Source organism: Anas platyrhynchos, chromosome 3, assembly GCF_047663525.1.
Source record: "Anas platyrhynchos isolate ZD024472 breed Pekin duck chromosome 3, IASCAAS_PekinDuck_T2T, whole genome shotgun sequence".
In the NCBI taxonomy this organism is placed as follows: Eukaryota; Metazoa; Chordata; class Aves; order Anseriformes; family Anatidae; genus Anas; species Anas platyrhynchos.
Genome location: NC_092589.1, coordinates 79,140,241 through 79,166,256, shown reverse-complemented (window position 1 = coordinate 79,166,256; position 26,016 = coordinate 79,140,241). Strand labels below are relative to the sequence as shown.

General features: G+C 39.7%; 1 protein-coding gene across 12 annotated transcripts in view; it reads left to right on the top strand.

Moving 5' to 3' along the window:
* The window catches only part of KLHL32 (kelch like family member 32), a 121,862-nt gene that overhangs the window by 88,264 nt on the left and 7,582 nt on the right, over positions 1–26,016 (top strand). For all 12 annotated transcript variants that reach the window (XM_038177073.2, XM_038177071.2, XM_038177076.2 and 9 more), the window contains 2 exons: positions 17,152–17,878; positions 25,723–25,781. In XM_038177073.2, the coding sequence (XP_038033001.1) occupies positions 17,152–17,878; positions 25,723–25,781 (786 nt within the window). The remainder of the gene's footprint in view (positions 1–17,151; positions 17,879–25,722; positions 25,782–26,016) is intronic.

The following is a 26,016-nucleotide window of genomic DNA, read 5'->3' as shown; positions in this document are numbered from 1 at the left end:
AGGGGGCTTGACTAGATGATCTCCAGGGGTCCCTTCCAACCTCAGCCATTCTGTGAATGGTCAGATGATGCTTTATTAAACACTGCACTTGATCCAAGGTGATCTCTTGATCTCTAAGCAAAGAGTCTTAACATGAGATAAGTATAGATTAGGTTCTTCCTCCCCTGCTGTTGGTTAACTAAGTTGTTGAAAGAGATATATTTTTAAAGAGTTAACTTTAAAAACAGATCAATTTTAGTGTTCTCCAATGCTTCCGATGTTAGAATTAGGGAGTTTGGGGTGGGCAGAAAAAACTCCACAAGTAGTTTATTCAGCTAGAAAGCATGACCCAGCTGTGCTGGGTCTTTTCCAGGGCTAGGTTCCCAAGGCATTCCAGGCCTGTTAACTTATGTGCAACTTGTGAACTTGTGTTCATGAAGTTGATGATCCACATGGGAAAGCGTAGTACTAGTTACTCCTTTTGTTACTATGAATGGGTAGTGCAAAAGCAATCTTTGATTTCCATATTAAAGAAGCATTATTGCCTGAATAAGTAGAAAAATAAAAGACAGGAAGACTACAGTGTCATAGATGAATAAGAGTTGTTAAATGCCTGTTTTATAGAAATGTATAAATCCATTTTTTTCACTACACACCTATTTATCCTCTTCTTCAGAAGGGTAAAGTGCCCAATTTTTAACTGCCTTTTCTTGCACTTCAGCTCCATTTTGAATCTTGTGGTGTGACTTGTGGAGGGCCAGGTATATTCTCCTGCAAAAATCCACGAGGGTTCAGTGCTGCTAGAAATTTTGCTGTGCACACATTACAGCAGGCTGTTATGATGGAACAGTTCCCTGCCGAAGACAGGCCCTCTGACATCTTCCATCCATCTCCAGCAGTGCCCACAGTTTCCTACGCAGAACAGCAGTGTCTAGAAGTGGGTTGCCATGTTCCAGCACAAACTTGCCATTCCATCAGTGCAGTACTTCAGGGTTTTTTTGCACTGTCAATCATTTGATTCTGCCAAGCAATTTTTAATATGGAGAGAGCAAAATTTGTGTTTCTCAATGGTACATGTATGATGTGACAAAACGTGGACTAAGTGCCTTGCTAAATGGGGACTTACGTTTTACTGCAAAACAAGTGATACGAAATAGCAAGCAAAGGAGAGCATTTCAGTAATCAAGGTTGTGTTTAAACAGTGCATTAGCCTTTTGCTGTTCAAGAAATAAGCTTAAGTGCTCTCTTGGGCAATAACTAAAATCATGTCTGGTGGTCTAATGCTTGTCCCTGGTGAGTATTTAGCCTAAGTACAAAACCACCACACTAAAATGTGGCTGTCAGCCTCTCATCGTGAGAAGCGGAGAGAAAAAAGGAGTTTGATGCATATCAAGGCCAAGGTGAATTGGTAAAGCTACATGGGAAAATTAGCATATTTCTTGTGCATATTTTACTGGGTTTTCAACCCTTTTTTAATTCACTTTTCATGAGCAGTCTACATAAAAGTGCCAAAGAGCCTCTCGTGAATCACAGTGTCCACTGTGCTGGATCTGTGATGGTCGCGCTGTGTACCATGACTAGCTGCAAGCAAGATTTTGTTAATAAAACATAAAAGAAAAATAGTGTGAAAACAGAACCTGTGATAGGATGTAGGTTTCATTTTCATAAGGCTCATCAAAATAAGACGTACCTCTCCTGAACTGACTGTAATGATAATACTCCTTGCATCCCTCCAGACTACTTGGGTGGGATTCATTTTTGTTGACATAGGTATGTGCAGCATTTTTGGTAGGATATCCCTGATGTGTGCTGGCAGTTGCAGCACAGGATCTTCAAGGTGATCTGTGCCTTCTGGAGCTGGAGAATGGGCAGGATATGTACCTGCTGCAGTGGATTGAGGCAGTGGATGTTGGCAGCTGAATTTCATGCTGTGCTCTGCTGGTGTGCTCAGGTCACACATGTTTTTCACGATAGTTTTTGCATCATTAATAATAGTATTGGCATTTTGGCTTATGGTGGAAATGAGCACTGCCTCTGTTTGTGCTCTCCCCTTAACATATGAAACACCTTCCCCCCCTTGTCTTCTTTAGCTTAAATCTAGCATTCTCATAATCTGGTACTTCATGTAAAGTTTTTTGTGAACTTCATGTATTCCTTTGGTCTGAACTTTTCAAAGTTTCTGCATGTTATTTCTTGAATATTGGCTAATCTAATTCCTCTCCTCTCCTCTCCTCTCCTCTCCTCTCCTCTCCTCTCCTCTCCTCTCCTCTCCTCTCCTCTCCTCTCCTCTCCTCTCCTCTCCTCTCCTCTCCTCTCCTCTCCTCTCCTCTCCTCTCCTCTCCTCTCCTCTCCTCTCCTCTCCTCTCCTCTCCTCTCCTCTCCTCTCCTCTCCTCTCCTCTCCTCTCCTCTCCTCTCCTCTCCTCTCCTCTCCTCTCCTCTCCTCTCCTCTCCTCTCCTCTCCTCTCCTCTCCTCTCCTCTCCTCTCCTCTCCTCTCCTCTCCTCTCCTCTCCTCTCCTCTCCTCTCCTCTCCTCTCCTCTCCTCTCCTCTCCTCTCCTCTCCTCTCCTCTCCTCTCCTCTCCTCTCATTTTATAATCAACAATGGCAGTTTTGAATGGAATTTTCTGTATTAAAAATAAGGTTATATTAGGAGAAACTATGTGTTCTCCTAGTTTTTCTTTTTGTTGCATGTCAGTTCCTATCAGAAAACTTGATTATTTTGCTGCCACTGCTGTGAGCAATAGAGGAATTACTGGAGGGCATTACTTTTGCCTCAGTGTCCTACAGTAACATTGTCTCACCTTATTTATCCCAGATTAACTTCAGAAAAGCATAGAGCATCACACCAGTATTTAGGAGGGCTGCTGTGCCCACAGCTCTTGAATTTAGGTCACTTCTTCAGCTAAGCAATGGATGTGTGTTTTGATTTAGAAAGCCAAAAAGAGGACACCAAGGTGTGCACACAGCAAGACAGCTTCTGTGATATTACATTCTGCATTTGAATTAGTCTGTTATGGTGGCTTTTGTGTTGACTGCTCTGCTCTTTGTGATATTGGCCTGTTAGAGACTAACTGAGGTATAATTGTAAAACTGTATAATACACAGATACATGGTTACACGGTGGAAAGTTGCATAGCTCATAGCATTGTGAAAGCCAGACATGGATGGAAATACCCATTACTTTCATTTTTAAGGTGAAGAACAGCATAAATAGTCTAAAACTCACAGATCCAAATGATCAAATGAGACAGTCCAGTGCTACTATCTTAGTTAACATCTTAGCTTTAGATATGAATGTCAGTAATCTCTTCCCTTTCAAAATCCTAGTAAAGCTGTTTAATACTGTTTCTGATGGGTTTAAGCTTGTTGAAAATGATAGAAAATGAGAAGCTCTTTTGAGAATCCCCAGCTCTGCATTTCATTCAGTTTTCCTTTGAGAGCTGGTAGAAGCATATTTGTACCTTGAAACCAAAGAAAATAGAGAAAGAAAATTAAGCTCTAGGTTGGCTAAAACCATATACATTTTAGGAGGTTCACCTTTCAGTGGTTGCAATTGTTTCATTTTGTTTCAGATAAAATTTGATTTTTAATAATAAATTAATGTTTGTTTTAATCTTGCAGGACATAAACTCTGACATTCCTGATTCATGGGAATACATTCAGGATCTTAAAGCTTTATTTGCAAATGCATTCAAGTATTTAAGTCACATTAAAAAATAAATTATATTCTTAGGACAATTAGTTGATTTCGAAAAAACTCATCACTTAAAAATGATGAATCCAGCAGTAATCTGAAGCCCATCATGTGGGGATTAAAGACTAAATTAAAGACTAAACTTCTTGTACATAAAGGGAGCCTACAGGAAAGCTGGGGAGGAACTCTTTATCAGGGAATGTAATGATAGGACAAGAAGAAATGGCTTTTAAGCTAAAAGAGGATAGATTTAGGTTAAATATGAGGAAGAAATCCTTCACTCAGAGGGTGGTGAGACACTGGCACGGGTTACCCTGAGAAGCTGTGGATGCCCCGTCCCTGGAGGTGCTCAAGGCCAGGCTGGATGGGGCTTTGGGCAATCTGGTCTGGTGGGAGGTGTCCCTGCCTATGGCTAGGGGTTGGAACTGGATGGGCTTTAATGTCTTTTCCAACCCAAACCATTCTATGAGTCTAAATCAGAATAAATTACATTGCTATTGTTAAGAATTTGTTATTTGATTGAAAGGGAAATTATTCTGTTCTCAGAGTGAGCTTCTGCTAGTGCATTTGCTTTTTATTTTTTGTATGAAAAACCAAACCAAACCAACCAACCAAACAAACAAAAAACCACACGGGGGAACAAATTCCTAAGTGGAAAATTAGCTGAAATAAATACTAAAATAGACATTTATTTACTGTTGTTGTGCTAAATCAAATTCTTAGTGGAATTTGAAGAAAGCGGAAGTAAATTGTCTCCTGACAGGAAAAGGCTTAAATGTTCCCACAGTTAATATTAGTGGTCCCGTCCAAGTTTCAGCAGTGTTTCAGAGTTGAAGAATCGATTTTACACATTTGTAACATGAACTTCAGTGGCTGATGTTTGAGGATTGCATGAGTAAAGTGGATAGGAGGAAGCGGGGGAACTCAGACAGCACTTGGCTATGAGACCCAGGCGAGGGTAAACTGATGTTGTAGTTGTCAGAGGGCTTAGTTCATTAAAATAGTAAAGAAGAACAAAACAGAATTAAATTTATTCTTTCAGTGAAGATGCTGGTGATATCACTGTTAAAACAAAATACCTGGTGATTTCATTTGGAAAAATTGACCTCAGTGATTTTGTAGTAACATGGCATGTTGAGAGCATACCTATATATATAAACGGACTAAGAAGAGTATTTACTTTGATGTGCATTTTTGTGTGACCTAAGATATTAATGACATATAAATCCTATATAGCTGTTGCCAAGATTATTATAGAAAATGATACATTTTTATGTGATTTGTTGGATTTGCCTATTAAACTCATAGAAAATTATACCCTAACAATAGGGAAGGAAGGAATAGGAATCTTTTGACATTCAAGAACCATTTAGACTAATTTTCACAGAGCTGTACTGCATATTTTATAGAATTTTATCTATTTTGTACCTATTTCATTCTCTAACAATTTTTACTGATGAAAGCTTGTAGATTCCTGTATCCTTAGAGAGCCACTGTACTTTAAAAGTATATTTCAAGGGAAAAAATAAAAAGAGGAATAGCAATAAAAACAGCATGCATCGTATGGTGAAAGATTGTCCTTTCCAGTTGCAGTTATGTACCAGCAACTTATTTTAATGCTAAGCGTGGCTGTGTAAAGTTTCAGTGCGTTTGATGTCAGCCTGAATTTTTCCACTAAAAATGAAGGTGAACAATTCTAGATTTTGAAATGATGGCTGCTGAGTTGGGGTAGGGTGGGAAGGGGTTGGTGTTCTTCTTCCACTCCCCATGCATGCTTTCTGTACCCTGTTTGAGAAAAGAGAAGCCATTGTTATTTAATCTAATGCCATCACAAAATAAAACCTTATCCTTAAATTAAAAATCAAATCATAGTTAAGGGTCCTAGTTAGAAGGCTCTGTTTATGAAGAGAGAACTTTCTGTTCATTGCAACTTTAAAACAAACAAAACAACAGCAACAAAATCCCCACCCATATTAGATAAATACAACTAGCAATGTGATTTTTACTATTATGACAAGTATTGGAGGGGCCAAATTGGAGCATTCTGTGATAAGTTAGAAAATGGATGGCAAAGAGTTGTTACCTCAGAGCTTCTTGCCATTTAATATAGTTCAGAGAGGCAGATCTACTAGGATGCATAGGAACCTGTTAAACTGTATTTTAGGAATGCTTATGATTGGCTTCTCTTCTCTAAGACACCGTATGGCTGGACCTTTGTGCAAGGAAGAAGCAAGGTTATATCCAGATGCCAGTTTTGGGGTTGGGTTTTATTGTTTTGCTTTGCACTGGTTAAACTGTCACCCTCCATACTCCTTTCTGATTATCCTGTTAAAAACAAAAGTTACTTTAATTGAAGTAGTAAGTAGAGCCCTTCCAGTGTGATCTGTGCCAGCTCATCTATTTTTTGTGTACACTTCCAGCTGTGATACTTCTTGCAGGACACAGGTTGTCAATAGTGGGGTACCCATGAAGGCTGTTGCAACAGGGGCTCCACACTAGCTCATATTTTTTTAAAATGTACAATTGTATGTATGGAGTGTCATTGCTTGGGGTTGCATTGGGCCTTGCTTGTTCCCTCCATCATAGCAGAAGAATGAGCTAGGTGTAAGAAGCACGTTTTTAGATCCGTTTTTGTATAGAAGCTCCAAATGACCATAAAGGAAGCTACTCTGTGGTTTGAGGGCTTGATTGCACACGAATGCAATTCTGCGGAAGTGCAGTGTAAGATAGTTTTGTCTTTGCTGCTCTAAGAAAGTTGAGAAAGATTACAGTGTTCTGCAGTCATTATGGAGATGTGCTTTTCAGCTTCAAAATTTCTTAAATACTTTTGTCAGATGATACTTAGGGACCTAGTTTGTCTTCTGCTTCATGTACCCACATCTCACCAGGCCTCATTTTGTGCCATGAAGCACAAAATCTCCACAGGATTTTGATGGTGGAGACAAGAGACTCAGTTGTGGGCAGGTTGAAGGGACAAAAGATATTGATTAAGTGTCAACTGTGCCATTGGTGTCTTCTGTCACATCACTTAATTTTTCTCTCTCTTAGTTCCCATGTCTAGAAAGTGGTTGAAATGTACACTTCTCACAGAGAAACTTGAGTTTTAGTGCTTATAAATTGCTTTGAGATACTTGGAAGGAAAGTGCTATATAATTTTGAAGTTCAGATTCCCCAGAAGGTGTAAAATGGCAAACTTCCATGAGCTGTGATAATTTACAACAGCTGAGAGTTTACCTTCTGTCCCTACCTTACTTCACTTCATGCTTGAGCAGATGAAAAGTTTAGTTTTTCTGTTTTAGCAACTTATTGCCTTAATATAATATGATGCATTACCATATATAATATTATGTATTAATGTAGTCCAGTTAGACATTTATGAAGCTGATTTTTGATCATAACTATTTCATCACAAGTTTAAAGAGCTGAAATATTTTTATTGAGGTTTGTCAATGTCTTCTAAGTAGGCTTCTGTCAAGTCTCATTTCCATTAACAATTAGGAATAGTAAAACAAATGCAAGCAATAAAATGTTTGGAAGAAGTGAATACAGTTTTGAAAAGTATATTTTCAATTCCTAACCTTCTATAAAAATGACATTTTTTCCTATGTGTTTCTATAAAATTCCTGTAAAATGAACCTACCACTTCCTCTCTTACGATGTTTTTCATAAAGTAATAGCCCTTCTGGGAAGGCTAGTATCATTATCTTGTGCTTGGGAGGATGAAAGCTCACATTCATGAGACTTCATCTTTGGGATGAAGAATTCCTCCTTTCGTCATGAGTTTTTTTTCTGGAAGTATTTATTTTTAAAAAAAGAGACAGAGATACAGCTGTTAAAATTCCTACTAATGGAGCTGTTTGACTAAGAAGTCTGCGAAAGTCTTGTAGGTTTTTTGTCCTCCTTGTACCTGTTGAGGACTGTGCAGGACAATGTATTTGTCTAGCAGACCTATGAGGAAATTGGGCAACTGGTGGTTGATGCATCATAGCTGATATGCTTTAAGATGATAGATTGTACCAGTACTTGAAGAAACATTTTCTTCTGAGTCTTCCCTTCACTCCATCTAAGAAAGTGGTGGCAGCTTCCCAAACTTTTATTTCCCATCTCCATTAACATGTTAGGATTGTTCTGGGTCATTCCCAGGAGTTCATTAAATCTATGTATGTATTGTCAATAGTGTCTTTAGACTTGGAAAAGGTTGGGCTTTTAATATTTGGAATGGGAAGAAAGGTGAAACTCAGCTGTCAGCTGAGTGGAAGGACTGAAGGGGGAAATACTCACCAAGCCATTGCAGACTAGGCAACTTTTGCCGTGCTTCCTTTATCTAGGATTTGGAGCTAATGGATCTTATTTGGGCTGATTTTGGAGCCTCCGTGCTATCTGAGGATGGGAAGAATTCCCTCACTGTAAAATAGAAAAAGCACCCACATTCCACAGCTTTATGTGCAGACTGTACCTTGACAGTGGACAGAGCTGGCTGAGAGGAATATGCAAGCAACCTACAGAAGTGGGATGTGAGATAACTTGAAAATACCAGCTGATTACTTAGTTTGATATTTAAAATCAATTTGCAGCTCCTTTTCTTTCTAGAAAACCTGGCCCTGTGAATTTAGTTGCATTGCCAGTAGACTTCAATAAATTGAAGTGAAACAAGAACAAGTGAAAGCAGCATCCTCTGTGTCTGCAAGAATGTGCAGACTTCTTCGTTTTAGGGCACTTGTATGCTTTCCATTTAGATAAATGTTCTGCTTCCAGCCCTGAGCTTTTAAGGAATTAAAATTTCCATTCTGTACTGTGAGGAAATGATACAAGAACCAAAATTTCTTAGAAGCCTTTGGTGTTTGAGTCAGTCTTCTCTCTCTGTTCTCAATCTTCTCTTCCCTGTTCACATTAACCTGCTTCTGAGCTGCTTTTTTGTTTTGGTATGCTGACCTGAACATTGGCATGCATTTTGTGATGCCTGACAGACTAGGTCACATCTGATCAGAGAACAAAAGATTTACCATTCATCACCTGAAATAGTTGCTTCCTACAGAGGTACAAAGAGGTTCTTTTGATTTACAGTGTCTTCCTGACAGAGCTACTGGGAGAATGGGACAGCATGTGGCTGGAGATGGGTGAGGCCAGGAGTGGAAGTGAAGTGTAGCTGAGGAGATGCAGGAACCCCGAGTCTTCCATTCTTTCCAAACTTTGCCAGAGCAGCCCCATAGTTTTTTAATTATTATTATTTTTTTTCATTGATTCTGTGCTATTGGGTAAGGTAAGTGTGGGATAGATTCCTTTCCCATCCTTTAGAATGTGGGAATGAACAAGCCACTGGAAAACTAAATATTGATGCTGTCTGTTGCATCTGATAATTGGTCTCTGCTTTCATCTCCAAACAATCTTTTGCTTGTATTCCCTTATTCATTGTTAGAAGAAAAGGATTATTAATGCAATGTTCTTTTTTTTTCCTTTTTTTTTTTTTTTCTTGTGTGTGTGAACAGAAGCATACTGCAATAAATATATTGGCTAAGAGAAAACATTTGCAAGAGATCCTTGCCCATTTTTTTTAATCTTCTCTTAACATGAAGAATGTGAGCAGTGATAAATTGTTCTGCTAATCAAACAGCACTGAAAGGTTAGGTCATTGGAAGTCTTTAGTCATTTTGTGCTTTTCAAGAGTGAATTTGTTAAAATTATGCTGAATACCCACTTAAAGCCTCAGCTGAAAACCCTACCTGTGTTTTATAACTCTGCACTGTCAGAACTCATAATAAGTCAAACATTCTTTCAGAGGTACTCATAAGGGAGAAAAAACCCTGTAAATTTAAGAGTAATTTCAGATTGTAAATGAAAAAGAGAGGCACGACTGTTCATTTGCACCAATCATGCCTTCCTTTCATCTGCTCTGATTAGGCCTGGTGCGGTTTCATCAAACTACTCCATCACTGAGCTGTCACTCCAGTCGTCTGTTGATTGAAAACAATCAGGGCTCTGATGGCACAATTATTCTGACCCTTTAACTAGAGGCTGCTGTGATAATGAAAGGTTGATTATGATAGTTTGTGCCTCTTTCAGTTTGCCAAGAAGGTTAATTTGGGCATCAGACGGATGTTTAATGGGCGCTTGCTGGCTACACTGAGGTAAATGAGAACGTGCAGTCTTCGATATTGCACGGATATAGTTTGGCTGTCAATCATTGTCATTTTGAGTTTGTGCCTCACACTCTGGAAATCACATTTTATTTTTTCCTTGGGATTTAATTTATTCTGTGCCCTGAGGAAGTTCTTTCGCTCTGTGACCTTCACAGTAGCTTTCTCTGTCTTTTTTCCCTTCCCTCAAATGGAGCCCAAAGGCATAATACATCTAGAGGAACATTTTTCTTTCATTTTTTGCATTAAGAAAAAAAAAAAAAAAGGAAGGAAAATTTAAAATCCCTGTTTATCAACTCACCCTGAACAGAGTAAATGTTTTAATTCTGATTGTAAAATCAGAATGTGCAAATGAAAGCTTGCCTGCTTGCTAATGCAGCGCCACACCGGGGGCTGCTTACATACACACACATTTGTAAAACTGACAAACAGGTAATTTTAAAACAGCGCTGTGTAAAGAGGGTGGGGGATGGCACAGCATTATTTTCACAGACTACACACGTATGCCTCAGCCTAGTGCCTTGTAAAGATGGTCTCAGTCAGTGTAGTACAAGTTTTTGAGTTGGAAAGTCTCTCTTCAGGGTTCAGGGGCAAAAGACGTATCATTGCTGATTCAGAGATTATTAATATTTACTGGGTTCGGATTGAGAGAATTCTATGCATAATTTTGTAGTTGTTTGGCTCAAGGTGCAAAGAAATGCAAATACCTCATAATTTTGATTGTTCTACATGCAGCTCATTACAGTCTTATTTTTATGCACATTCTTAATTCGAAATAAAAAGAAGAAAAAGATTTCTATCTCTAAGGCCCCGTGACATCTAGGTCTGAGTCCCTCATTTTCCATACTGACAAATGCAAGGTACTGCCTGGTTGATACAGCTGCTGTGCCACGCAGTTACTTATTAACTTCCATGCTGGCTTTCTAAAAATGTTTGTGTGTAACCTGTGGCTTTGAAAAAATGTGTGTTTTTGATTTTCCCCTGAAACAACTCTTCCCCCCATATGTTTTTGTTAAATTTTATACAGTCCAATTTACCTCACCTTAACTATAATGTTTAAATTGATATCCTAAACCTTCTGGGCTTCTTCCTCCGTAGTCTCTGGAGAGAGGAGGACTGAGAGATCTGAATTCAGGCCCATTGGAAATCCCTGTCCACTTTTAAGAATGGAAGATCCTCCAGAGCCTTCAGTGGGCTTTATTTCAGAGCTTTAGTGAAAATTCTGGTTTATCCATAGGTTCTGCTCCTGTAGATTCAAATCCCCTTGAGATTTGAAGAGCCAGGGGACTGCTGACAGTAGCCATTGAGAGAGCCAATATTGAGAGATGATGGTTTTGAGGCAAGAGGTTCCTATCTGGAAAGTTGAAGACTTGGTAAAATAGGTAAACCTCAAGAAGAGGCCAAATTACATTCAAGTTTATAGTCAAAATTTGTGTTTTAAGAACACACGTGGCAATACAGTGTAAGATGAAAACAAATGCTGAACTAGTAAAGACCCAATTCTGCTTTTTGAAGTTCTCCAGATCCCTTAAAGTGGTTGCTGCAGCAGCTATGTTGCTTTCATGTCTGGTTTTGTCTTATTTATTAAAAGGAGCTGATCTATAGTACTGTCCAGTATACTAATGGCACAAAGATATGAATTTGATTTTTCTGGCCTAAAATTTTTCTTATGTTAAGCAATAGGAAAACAGCTTAGGTGACATGTATGTTGAAATAAGACATCTATGGATGTTGTTTTTTTCCTTCCTTTCTGCCTCTTTCTCTTCCTTTTTCCTGTTATATATCATCATTATTATCATGCAGAAAGCTGATAATCGGTGTTGAATATATCTGGTCTCAGTCCAGGACAATTCTTCCCTCTGTTTCTGTTTCCATGTTTAAAATAATCCTTTCTCCTAAAATGAGAATGTTTGCTATGATATTTTATTTAAGATTTTCATTTGTTTTAATGAGAAAATGGGAATCCATTGTTTTGAAACCTTAACAATTTTACCTTTTCTGTTTACTTGTTGTTTCTCAAAACAAAACACAACACAACAACAACAAACAAACAAACAAACAATTTCTTCCACAGCTATCACTTCTTTGCTTCATCTCAATTATTAGAGACCTTAGAGGGTATAAACTAGCATAATTCCTTTGCAGTCTGTGGGTCTGTGACATGAATACATCAACTAAAGATCAGACAAAGATGACTTTAATGGAGTTCCCATGGCCCCTGCCCCTTGCAGAGTCCAAGGAGTATTTACTCTGGAGACATAAACTCTCCTTGTTGCTGACATTGTGTCTTAAAGTAGTTTCCAAATGAACTTGGGTTAACAAGTATATCAAACTTTTGCACTGTGGCTTGGCTTTTCTGGTTAGTGAGAATGATTCTAGGGAGATGCTGAACAGGCAGGGCAAAGTTATAGTTGGTGACCCAAAAGACCAGATAACTATCTGTTACAGTGCAATCTTCAGCAGGAGTGAAACTCTTAATTCAGCTTTAACCCCCACTGCCCGAGTACCTTCTCCAGCTGTGGTACATATGTGGTACATACAACATTAATAGCAGGGAGAGAGGAGCTGCATTCCTAGGCTTTGGGAGTCAGGCTGTTGAAGCACTGTGCTGAAGCAGAAGCTGCCATTGTACAGACAATGAAACCACAATCCAACCTGCAGGTGTATTTAGACGTACACTTCAACTGTGCCACAGCCTATATTCCATTTTTTTCCTGAAGTTCTGAGAATGTACTCCATTGCTAAATCAAGTAATGTAACCTTGGAGAAGACAGACTCTTTGGGTTAAGGCTTCAGAATAAGAGAATTAATCTGGTTTGAAAATCCCTGTCCTTCTGAGGGTCTGCTTTTGTCATTTACATAGTTCAGAAGATGAATATGGCAAAATATATTATTTATTAAAGTTGATATAGGTAGCTTCTTTTACACACACATTCATACATTAAAATTAATAGGAAAAGAAGCTTCTAGCAGTTTAAACAGAATGTGCCTATATGGCACTAGGAGTAGGAGTCTTTCCTTAGTTTAGTAAATTATTTAGCAGTGATACAAATATTTTAAAACTCACAATTTGGACTCACAATGGACAGTCTCTTTGTTTTTCCTTGCTTGCTTGTTTGTGTTTTAAACACAGTTGTGATTTCAAGTGCTGTCAGTATCTCCTTAGAGACATCTGCTTGTCTCTCTTTGCAGTGTCATGCAGTGTATAATGGCTTTGGGTTTATTTTGCCAATTCTGATTGTAGTTGCTAATCACTACTGCCAGAGAGGATGAATAGGTACTGTAATTGGGGCATAAATGGAGTAAATTTTGGAGTTTCTATGAAGGCTTCTAAGTATGGATTAAACAAAAGCTGAGTAAAGGTGATGGAACTTGCATTGATAAATACACAGATGTTTGCTGATATATTGCAAGTTTCTGCTTCCACCATATGTACATGAGAGTTATATTTGCCTCCTTTAACGCGAAAGGAAATTTAGAACTGTTTTACAGTCCATCAGTGACTATTTCTACTACATCCAAAGAACTTGTTTGGGAACTTAATTTTCTTTCATTTGAACTTCTCCCCCTCCAGCCTTCCAGTAGCTGCCAAACCATCTGCTGACTAGAGTAGCAGTTCACCTCCCAGATAACTCAATTTTCTTCCATGCTTCCAAGGTGTGAGACATCACATTCTGCTAGAGAGCACCATAACAATGCATGCTGTATCAGAAATGTGTAAGTCTAAGGCTCAGTTGGTGAGTGCCCCTAACGCCGCAGAACCTGTTCCATAGCCCTTTGTCATAGTCTAGGAAATGGTCATGAATTCTGTGAATATACATATAAATATCTGCATTTGTAGTTTTAGTACAGCCATACTATTTTTAAGGAGTATCCCAAAATGAACTTACGGCATTTAAAGTCAAGTAACAGTCGTTGTTTTCAATAGCAAGATAGAGAGATAAAAACACTACCGCTTTTAGCTCGCACCAACTTTTCTCTGCATTGGAGTACCAAAGATTAGGCATGGTTCCCATAGGATACTGTAGTCAGATTGTGTTGAGCAGTAGCTTGAATTGATCTGGACAGGAGAATTTGTACACATTACAATTCCCAGATCTTAGTGGCTTCGCTAAGAGCCAATGGAGATTCTTTGCTTATTATTAAATGCTTGCAGACCATTCAGGTGATCTAGTGATGTCCCAGGGTTCCGAGCCCTGCCTCCTAAATTAGCAGAGTAAAATGCAGTGCTCCTCTGCAAACTAACCTCAGACTTGCTAAGTCTGGATACAGCCAGTAGCTCCTATGCAGAAGACCTAATTCCTTCTGCTGCTGTTGCAGTTGCTCATTAGAAAGGAAGCACGGAAGTAGTGTAGACCAAAGATACCTTTAGGCGCTGTATTTAGAGGATCCCAAGGAGATTGCAATAGATTGAATATAGAAAGATTTAAAAGTTTTCATAAATGAAGAGAAAGATGCAGGACAGATGGCTGGGGATGAAATAGTGTAGGAAAAGACAGAGAAAGTCTTGGTTCAAGGCCGGGAATAGATTGTACATCTCCAGTGAGTGCCAACAGAATATTTGTGTCACTTTATGCCATTGCTATGGTGGTTTAGAAATTTGTGATTTTAGAGAAATGTTAAGCATTACTGATTTCAGTGAAGCTTTTTTTTTTTTTTACAACTACTCCAGGAATACTTTCAGTACAGATCAAACTCAGTGTGAACCAGGTTGCTTTTGCCAAACTTGATGCAGAAGCAGAGAAAATGTATTGCAGTGGAGATGTCCATCCCTTCTGCTGCAGATCTTCACACATCCCATATGTACAAATGAATGCAGATAGTGAAAAGTATGAATGTATGTAGTGTTGTTTTACTGTTTATGTAGTATTTGCTGGATGGGGCAAGAGGTGGCGGTGAGAAGAAAAGAAAGAGGAAGCATGAAGTTTTAAGATATTAACAGGCATTGATGTTAAACTTCCTTTAAAAGCCTTATGGTTACCAGGACCTTATTTTCCTCAGCGTATATCTTTTATGAGTCTGTAATATCTGTCATTAAAGCACAGGTGATAACACTGTTTTAGATAAGCATAAGGTCATGAACTCTAAGCAAAAGAAACCAATCTGTTGGACACGAGTGATGACAGGTAGGAAAAGTAAGTTTTGAGAATTCTTCTTTAATATAGCAAACCAGAAATCATTCAGTCAGTATGAAGATAGTCTGAGTTCCACTTGAAATTCAAGCATCTAGTCAGTGATGCAAGTTAAGTGCCTCCAAAGACTTGGACAAATGATGCACACACATCCTAAGACATGCTGTTGGGAGTTACCTATAACCTCTCAGTAGGAGACACTAGATGTGTGGATTTGGTGGATTTAGAACATGTGAATATATTCCTCAATGGTTTCAAGTCCATAAGCACTTTCTAATATATTTTATTAACTCCATTTTACTAACAAGCCTAAACATGTATAGGTAATGCTCAGTTTGAAACTCAATTCAGCATTTAACTCACTGAATTACAGTTGCAATTTTGATGCCCTTCATTGATCCTTTGTTTCACAGGGTTTGAGTACAACAGTGCAGAAAAAGTGCTTCAAATTAATCTTAATACCAAAGTGGTTTTAGTTTGTCATCTCCCCTCTCTGACAGAGTACAGAAGCAACAATAAAGTTGATACACCATGCTTATATGAAAGCTTTTAATAGATAGGAATCTTTCTTTCCAGCTGTTTCATGTGACATTCGTGTCATCAGTACAGGGCAGTGAGTTTTAGATTAAACTCTTCTTATTGCATGAATAGTTAGAAACTCAAGAGTTCTTTGTCAGGATGACAGGAAGTACCAAGTAGAGGTGCCTGTTCTCTTTCAGAACTATTCAATGTCTTCCTTAATGACTTGGCTGATGTAATAATATTTTATTTTTTTTTATGTTTTCAGACAATCAGAGGGTGGAATGGTCTTCAAGCGCTTTTTAAAATAAAATTAGGATTGAGAGTGATCTTGACAGATTGGAGCAGTGGCCTGAAGTAAATAGTAGAGTTCAATAGTGACAGAGGAAGCACAACACTGTGGAAGTTCTGCGGAAAAAGGGGTGGGAATAGGAGTAGGTCATAATCTTAAACATAAAACAGCAATGTCATAGTGTGTTAACAGTCTAATGTAGGGATATACAAACAAGAATGGCATAGACTGTTATAATCAAAATGATCTTCCTGATCTATTCATTACTACTACAGCCCTAAGAGGAAGATTTTACCCAGTTTAAGGTAGCAAACTTTGTCATTCAGAGAAGAGGAAACTTTAATACATGTCTTCAAATGCATTGAAGATGGAGGAGACAAGGCAGGTAGCAGACTGTTTTTCATCCTGGACAGGTGGGATCATCAAATTCAAGTGTTGGACTGGTGGTTCCTGGGTTTAGGGTTATAAACCTTAAGGTGGAAAATGGATCAAGCAAGTGGAGAGGTTTAGAGCTCCGGCACAAGTAAAAGGAAAATCTGTTGAAGAGGATACCTGAGCATGGGGTCAGTTTCCCTAAGGAAATTAGGGTGTCTTCAACAATGGAGAGTTGCAAGAATACCTTACAGCTTTCCTGAAATGGCTTAGGCCTTTCCTGGCCTCTTTACAGACTTGGTCGGATTCAGTATGCTTTATGTAATTTAAAGTCTCCATTTATTTTTGACTATTCATACCAATTGCAATTGCTGAAGCCATTTCAGAGACCATCAGAACCTCTTCTCTGCATCTTTCTTCTTTGCCTTTAATTTCTGGGGACCCCTGACACTTCTCTTCATTTTATGAATAATATAAATGAAGAAGGAAGAAAAATTGAAGGATTTATTATGTATTTTGTATAATTCTTCTATATTTTGTCATAAGTAGAATGAAAGGTGGAAGAGAGAAAGGACTTTTTTTTTTTTTTTTTTAAATCATCTAACCAGGTTCTTGCTTTTCTTTCTAGTGGACCCATGGTCTCCAAAGATTGCATAGTCCCAACATTTGTACTACTGCTCTAGCAGCTTGATTCCTGAATTGTGTTCTCCTACATCATCACTGTTTGCACAGCAGGAGTATTGCATAGCCGTATTGCAATCTGATAATGTAGAAATTCTTTGGGGGAGTGGGGGATTGGGAATGGTGCAATAGAGTGCTTTGAGTTATATTATAGGTGGAGTATTAGTATGTATGTTTTGTGTTGAGTCATATGCATTCATGAGTACTTTTCATACTGACTTATATCGCTCTTGGTGCAGGTACGTAGTTCTTGAAATACAAACACAGTTTTTCAAAAGGCCAAACTTTGACAGAATTGTATACGAATAATTGGTGTTTTGTTTTTCCCTTCCTCCCCCCTACTTCTAGCTGGCCGTGAGGTGGTTGGAGCACAACTGCCGCTACCAGTACATGGATGAGCTTCTCCAGTATGTCCGCTTTGGCCTTATGGACGTGGATACTCTGCATACTGTAGCTCTTTCTCATCCTCTTGTCCAAGCCAGTGAAACTGCGACAGCACTTGTTAACGAGGCCTTGGCTTACCACCAAAGCATCTATGCACAGCCAGTTTGGCAAACCAGAAGGACAAAACCTCGCTTCCAGTCAGACACTCTTTACATTATTGGTGGGAAAAAACGTGAAGTCTGTAAAGTGAAGGAGTTGCGATACTTCAACCCAGTCGATCAAGAAAACGTTCACATTGCAGGGATTGCAAACTGGAGTGAGCTAGCGCCCATGCCAGTAGGGAGAAGTCACCACTGTGTGGCTGTCATGGGAGACTTTCTTTTTGTAGCTGGTGGAGAGGCCGAGCACTCCACGGGCCGCACCTGTGCGGTGAGAACTGCCTGCCGCTATGACCCCCGCACCAACTCGTGGGCCGAGATAGCTCCGATGAAGAACTGTCGGGAGCACTTTGTGCTGGGAGCAGTGGACGAGTACCTCTATGCGGTAGGGGGCAGAAATGAGTTGCGCCAAGTTCTGCCTACTGTGGAGTGCTACTGCCCCAAGAAGAACAAGTGGACCTTTGTGCAGTCCTTTGATCGATCGCTTTCATGCCATGCAGGATATGTGGTGGATGGTCTTCTTTGGATATCAGGTAGAAAACGTTTCACACAGTTTGAGGTACTAACAAAACACCAAAATACGGTCTTGAGTAAAACTAATAAATCATCTTTGGTTTGTGTGTCAGGATAACTTTTGCCTTAGGAGTTGGTTATTTCAAAGAATTTAAGAACAGAAGCATGTAATCAAGCCTGATTAGAAATATAGGGGCATAACACACCTGTCTACTTCTACTAAAAATCCCTCTGTGTTTCAAAGCTGCACATATCATGTGTACTACCTCCACTCGCCATTCATAAATCATCATGAATTAAAATGATAATGCCCTTGTTTACAAATTTTGAATTACAAAGTCTGTGTGCTTGCTAAAAACAAAATCCAGTTTCTGTAGTATGATCAGGTACTATTGTGTTGGTTTCTGATAATGAAATGGAGAAATAAGCGCTTGTTGGCTTGTGTAGGTGCGGAGCTTGAAGGCAGGTGTATGAACTCCTCCCACTTGCTCCTAAGGGTGTATTAACAGGCCAAGATGACCTTTGTCAGAAATTCTGCTTGGCTCTGACTGTCAGTAACATGCGCAGGACTGCCTGGTTGTAATCATAGCATTATGGTACAGCTAGATGAAAGTATAAGCCTTGTGATCTTAAACTAACATATCATTTGCAACTTGATCTGATATACCTTTTATTTTACATGTACACGATGATGGAATTTGGGGACGTTGTGTCATCAGTCTTTGCAGTGACTTTTCTGGTATCAGTTGCTTTGGAACAAGATCGGTGCTGTCTACAGATGGTGTGACAGGAAAAAACAACATCTTTTAGTAGGAAGTGTGTCATGGAAGGTTATAAAGTTGTAATATCTATCAAGGAAGTTAATGAGTAAATGGGACCAGCACTTAAAGAAAATGTTCAGCATTTGCTGCCTTCACAGCAGATAGCCTCGGGGGATTTTAGCATGGTCTGGGATCCCTCTGGTGAAGAGATGATGCATGAATAAAAGATTGTTAGCTCCTTAGGCCTTCACTGTGCTTCTCAACATATGTCATTGAGGTTAGTGGAGCTCCTTGCAGATGCATCTCTCTGCCCATATGCGTAGTGGATTCCCAAATGTTGGCAGGGGAAGTAGCAGAGACCTATTTTAATACGTACACACTGAAATCACAACTGATATGTTTGGAAAGAAAGGCGTGAGAGAATGCAAGGAGTCATAGTGGTCCCCGGCAGGCATTTTGGGCCACTTTCTTTACAATTGGCTTTGAAGGAGTCTCGTACAGTTTGTGTTGTGTGTTAATCCTGAAGTGTGCACATAGGGTGCTTTGAGACCTGGGTATGGTGCAGAAAGAGGATTTCTGATTTTGGGTGTTCAGATCAGTCCCCTGTTTGTTCATTACCTTCTCTATTCTGTTGGTGGAAAGAGATGAGTGCCTGTGATGGGCAGGTTGAAGCACATGGATGCTACTACTTCTGTGTCTTGATTTTTTATTTTTTCGCTCCCCTTAAATGGTTTACATTTGACAGTTTCTATTTTTGGAAAACAATGTTTTTAGGAAATTGTGATGAACATATTTGTGTGGTTTTATGCCATATAGTTTTTATTGAGAGAGCTCTAGAAACACTCATCAGAATTTGGTCTCTAGTACATGAAAAAAAAAGTTTTTAAATTTCTTAAAAAAAAAAAAAAAATCATTTACTAAAAACAAGTAAGAAACTCTACCCGATTTGTTAGAGATTTTAAAGTGAAATATGAGATTGATGAATAAGTCTTTTAATCTTTCCTGATATGTTAGGAAAAGGGATATTGTGCTGGGGATTAATTAATGTGCCTAGTTATGTCAGTGAAATGCATGCTTACCTGTACATTCAAGTGCTGTCTGCTTTATATAATGAAGCAGTGTGATATTGTGTTCAAGGATATGCCTTTAATGGATTCATAAAAGTCTATTAGATGAACTGAACAAATGGGAAAAACAAACAAACAAGCCATATTTTACCAGTATTTGTATTTGAAAAGTGTATCAACACAGCTAGTGTTGCAAAACTGAGAGCATGTGATAGTCGCAGGAAGGAGCGAAGTTTTGGCAGTAGACGGGACTTTTTGGTTGTATCCCGTATAGCTTTGGAGAAAATGCTTAGCAGCTTGGAGTTGCTAGATTCTGACATGTGAGTGTGGATTACGGGAACATATTCTGCAATACTTTCGAGTAGTGGTTTGCATTACATATTCACAGATTGAAAATTGTGTTTATGTATTATTTTTTAAATAAAGGTAGATGGGGATGCTGTAACTGTAGCTAGATTTTTGTTATTAACTAATTGCTGAGGGCCACAAACTAACTGTGTATATGTATATCCAGGGCTAGGGGAATAGTACAGAGGGAAGTTTTATTGTGCTGAAATACCAACAGTCACTACTGAAAAAAGCTGCTGTTTTACCATCATATATGAGGTGTTAGTGTAAGAGTAATCAGTAATGCAGGAGGGAACCTAATTTTAAGTATGTGGTTTAAAATTAAGTAATTAAAAAATTAGTTTCAGTTTCTGAGCTATATCCCTGCAGCTTTTTCTTGGAAATACAGGTCATCAGCAAGAGCTCTCAAAGTCAGTCTGATGCTACCAGCTGGCACTACAGCAATGAAAATTTGTCCTTTTTTTTTTTAGTAAGTGAAGAAGTTAAATAGTGATAATATAAGTTTTTAGTCCTTGTATTTGTGGAGAGAGTCATCAAAACATGACTTGCATGCAAATCATTTACTTATTTTTTAGTCAAAGCATTAGTGCCCCACTACAAGCCCATGTCTTCTAAGGCTTTTCTAATCAAAGGCTGACTAGACTTGAGGGTTTTCTGTTATTATTGTTGGGGTTCATTGTTAGCTTTCCTTTGGGACAAACACGAGAAGGAATCAAAAATCACAGAGGATAAAATCCTGGCAAAGACGCCAGGGAAGGGAAGTGTGGTAACAAAATGGTGCCCAAGGGCATGCAGACATGGACAACTGGGAGCTGGGAGGTCAGTGGCTCAGGTTATGGAGGGACTGCTAAGCTGCCACCACCCCTTTGGGGTTGTTACCTGCCCAAAGCTCACCAGTTTTGCACTTTGGAGCTAATCTTATCCTCTAGAGAGCAAAAATGGGTTCAGCTCTCAAGTTTTCTGAGCTCCATATATTGTGGAACATATTTTTATATTTGTGTTGTCGTTTTTTCTCTCTCTTTTTTTTTTTTTTTTTTTTCTCACAGCCCTCTATTTAATTTTATTTTCTTATTTTAAAAAGTGTATGAGAATTCATTAAAATAAGTCCTCTGCATTGACAGTATGGCATCGGGCAGATGGTTTTGAAATTTTATAGAGAGATGAATCTTGCAGGCCGCAGTTAACATCTGACACCCTGACCCATTTCACAAGCGAATTGCATGCCACATGCTTCAAGCAAAGCGTTTGAGTGAAAGAGACATAAACGGCACCAAACCCTTTGGAGTTCACCATCCCTGACAGTTGCATCCTATAGAAGCAGGGAAACATCCCTGAGGGTGAGAGCCTGAACGGTGCCCACTTCCCTTCATCCCCCGTGGCGCATGCATGCGGATCTGGAGACCTTCCTTACATGCATCCCCCATCCTCCTCCCCTGGAGGTGCCCCACACGTGGAGACCGGGGTGAGATGGGGAAGCCTCTGCCAGCTTGGTGCCGTTTCTGCATCTGCAGCAAGGGATAAGGAGGCTTTCTTCCTGGTAAAGGGCTTGGGAGAGGAGCATATGAGAAGCGCGGTCTGAAGCCCAGCATTAGGCTGTGGTTTCACAGAGGCCTGAGTTGACTGACCCGTGTGTCAGCTAAAGTCACATCTTGTCCTTCTTATTTAACAACTTATTTTTTCTTCAGAAATCAAGACTGAAGTTTATAATTTCAAGACTTTTTCTTTTTTTTTTTCCCCTAATGCTGAGGTTTTGACCAAGGATATGACCACGTATCTTAGAGAGTTATTGAGTGTGCAAGTGATTTGGCATGAAAAGTGCTACCTTACTATTATTATGTGTGCTATATGATGCGAGGAGGGTTCTCCCCTCAGGTAAATGCCTATAATATTGTTTTATGAAAAATAGATCTGGAATAAATAGGAGACTACAGTATCTGACCAAACCCAGTTTTGTGGTGCAGCTGGCACAGAAATTGCCATCTATAGGGGCTCTGTAACCCCATCTTAGTCTGCATATGGGACATTGTTTCTTTTTTATTATTACTATCTTTGAATACTGATAGTGGATCTCACACCTTTCAAGCACAGATATTTTAGGTTTGATGTCATTGATTCTTTATAGATTGATAGTAAACATCTGTTTTTAAAGATTAATTTTTTTTTAATCCAAAAAAAAAATAGGGCTTGTGCCCCTCTTATTGGCATCCGGATTTCATCCAGAGAGGAACAGCACCATGTGGAGCTACCATTGGTGTCTTTCAGGGATTTCATTGGGGTGGAAGATGCTCCAGCTCAGCTGCCCTCACTGCACCTGAGTAAAAGGCAGTGGGCTCGCGTGTTGAGGAAGGCTGATCTTGTGTTTAACACACGGGCATGAGAGAGTGGAGAGATTTCTATTTTAGAACAGCAGAGTACCACAGGGCGCATTTCATGAGTTTCGATATATTCCATGTATTTGCTGGAAGGAATACACACGGGGAGCTCTTTGCCAACATGTGGTTTTACACATCTCCCAGCAAAGTCGGATTCGTGTGCACAGCCTAGCACTTGGGGACTTCGGAGAGAGTGGTGAGATTTTCTGTGGGATTTGGATTGAATGAGATTTCTCAAGTCAGATGGGGGTCTTGCTAGGACACGTTATAAATATGGATTATAAATGTTTGATTGGGAAAATTGTGTTAAACCTACAGCCTACCACCCTTCTCCTTTTGGAGGTGGCTTTATGGAAGGCATTTTTCAGTGCACTTTGTGGACGGTTTGGGGGCTGTAACAAACATTGTGCATGTTTGGGGCAGGGGTGGACAAATGGGGGATCTTGGACTTCCAGGACCTTCTCCACGCAGCAGGGAAGTTGGGAGGTTATGGGTTTTGGAGGGCTTAGAAAGCAGGGTTTGTGTCCTGTTTTACAGCATCTGCTGCAACAGGAGTGAGCAACAGTGGCTGTGGCAGTGAAAACACATTTGCAAGCCCACAGGGTTGGTGCTGGGCTTCCCAGGAGTGCAGTCCCACAGCTGCAAGAATGAGAAAGAGCCAGGCTTGTCTTGAGGGCATTCCTCGCCTCCCCGAAATCCTAGTCTGCAAAGCAAACCGCTCTTGTCATCGCTTGTCTTGTCTTGTCATTGGTGTGGTCATCACTCCTGCTTTGTAAAACTCACTGAGCTCTGACCAAACTGGGCGTTTTGCTGCCATTTCCCCAGGCAGATTTTTTTTTCACTTTCTTTAATCGATTCTCTACCACATTAGCTGCTATTGCTTAACATCAACTTCCATGACATGGTTTGTAGTTTCAAATCTTCAAGTGCCATTCCCATACCTCGCCCTTCCCTCCTCTTAGAAAGCTCTGCTGAGCAGCTGAAGAAATTCATCTTAGGATTACCCCAGTTTTTTTTTCTGAGAGAAAGTATGTATTATTTTTAGTAGCATTTAAACTTTTTTTTCCTTGTCCTATTTTTTAGGAGACATATTAATCTTCTTCTGCCCTTTCCCAGCTGCCTGGAGTATTTTTAAAAGAATAGTTCAAGAGGACATTACAGACTTGTTAAATGTGAATTTTGGCAGAAAATTTTAAACTTTTGCTATAGCACTTCAAAGTTAGGAGGAACTCGAGTTTGAAAATTGATGCAGATATAAGATGGCATATTTAATGACAGATGTATCTATAGAAACCTGTTAAGATGCAGATTATCTCCCTGGGGAGGGGAGATCAAAACTGCCAATCTATAAAATATACTTGTTAGGGGAAGGCATGGAATCTATCTCTGCAAGCACTTTGATTGCAGGGGACAGTGTAGCAGCATGTGGCATCATAACCTAAGAGCAGACAAATCAGCTTGATGACTTTCAAAGCCAAGAATACTGCTGGAGGCAAGGGTACTCCAGTCTAGAAGAAATTAAAACATATAGAGACTGTTATTAATTCCAGATCTATTTTTGTGTAGTCAAATCTGTATGCAAATCCTTAGCATCTCATTTTGGCAGATTAATCTAAAAGTGAAGAGCGGTATGTGAAGGGAATGTAATGATAAAACACCACAGATGAGCAATATTGCAAGGAAAAAATGTAAGCTGTGTACTTGATATGAGGGGCTTTTTGTGAAGAGGGGAAAATAATTTCGCTTATTGGATTATTTCATTATTTCATAAGGAAGTGACCCCATTCTTTGTCTTCTCCCTCCGCATCTTTCCACCCAAGTTGTGGTGTTCTTTCTGAGTGAGAGTAAGAGACCCAGCACTGTGTTCCTGATGCATCTCCTGTAGGTTAGTGTTCTGGAGGAAACCATCCAAACAACTGCGACTTTCAGTTTCCAAAACAGCAATCTGACATTTCATCCTTAAGCATTAGGACTGTTATTAGCAAGTAATTCACCCCAACAGGAGCAGAGCAGCAGGTAAAACGTTGGTGCCAAGTCCTCTGTGTCTAAGCTATGTACAGTCTGCATGTTTTGCTTTGCGGTAGATTTACTCCGGTACTCTGGACTGAATACTCCCAGCACTCAGGTACAGAGACTGGTTGTTATTGCACAGGAATGGAAGCAGAGCTGGTGCACATCCAGAGTGGAGCTTCTGGCTGAACATCTTCCAGAAAAGGGGAGTACCGATACCGCTCATCAGTACTGCTCCACAAAATGAAACGATGGGATAGAGGTGTGTGTGTGGGGGGGGTCCATAACGTCAGCACAGTTCTGAACCAAAAGCATGCATGGAGGCATGCTGAGACATGTATATGGGTATAAAAGCATCTAATTCCCCATAGCCCCGTGTGGGGAGAGAGCAGGGATGGCACTGGTGGCAGAGCTGCAGAGGCACCAAGCTCGTAGGACACTTGAGCACACTCAGGAATACGTTTCCTCAGCTAAGATTGCAGCTTTGAGACAGATGGGCTTTTCCACCAGTTGTCTCAGTGAGATTTACCATTTAAAACCCTCAGAGTGCAGGATGAGCAGGCATTAGACATGTTCTGTGTTGAGCTAAATAGTTATTTTGTGACATCTAGCTGTGTGAGAGTCTGTTCTGGGCTTTATAATTTGCTTTTTAGAGGTTATTGCTAAATTCGTATGCTGAGTGCTTAGCATGGTTCCTGATCACTGTGGAGGAACCTCCCAACATAAGTCAGGTTGTAACTCAATTACAACCAAGTCTTTGCAATACATCTGTATCTGCAATACAGGATGAATATAATAAATATGTAATTCTCTTCAAAGACACACAGGAATGCAGTTGCAGAGGGTTGCGCTGTGCCATCCTGTTGGCATTGGTGTTGCCACTAGTCTTGTTTGAGCATGGCTCCCCTCTTACCACTTCCTCCCCTGCAGTGCAGAGCCACTTCCTTGTTTTTAAAGGATGTTGGGCACTGCCTGCTCCTGGCAGCAGGGACGGGGCTCTGGAGATGGCTGAACACACAGTCATTCCTTAACAAACCGATTTTTGTCTTGTTTATAGCCAACAGAATTAGCTTTACAGGGCAATGACTGGGGTTGTTTCTGTTTCATGTTTCTATATGTTTGACAAACCTGCTAATTAATACCTTGTAACCAGATTAAAAAGTGCAGATGCATGTGAGTGTAACTGGGGCTATGCAGTGTAATCCTATCAGCAAATGGACCCCACAAATGGTTATTTTGCTGTATCCGATCTTGGTGCTGGTTTCGCTAAGATGGAAAAAATTAACTTGTATAAACTCTTTCATAGGGGGAGTAACAAACACTGCACAGTATCAGAACAGGCTTATGGTCTATGATCCCAAGCAGGTGAGTATCTGTGTGGTATGTGTTTTTCTCATGTGTTTTGCTTATAAAGGGTCTGTTAGCAAATGCATAAAATACAATAATTCCTTAAGTTTAATTTGAGTTGGTGGTATTTTAAATTCACTTTGTACAGATGTGTATGTTTAACAGAGTAATGGACACCCCGACTTCTTTTTACATTTTTGAAGCCTGTAGGTGCTAGAAATATCTTAGATTAAATACTTAGAATAAATGTGTT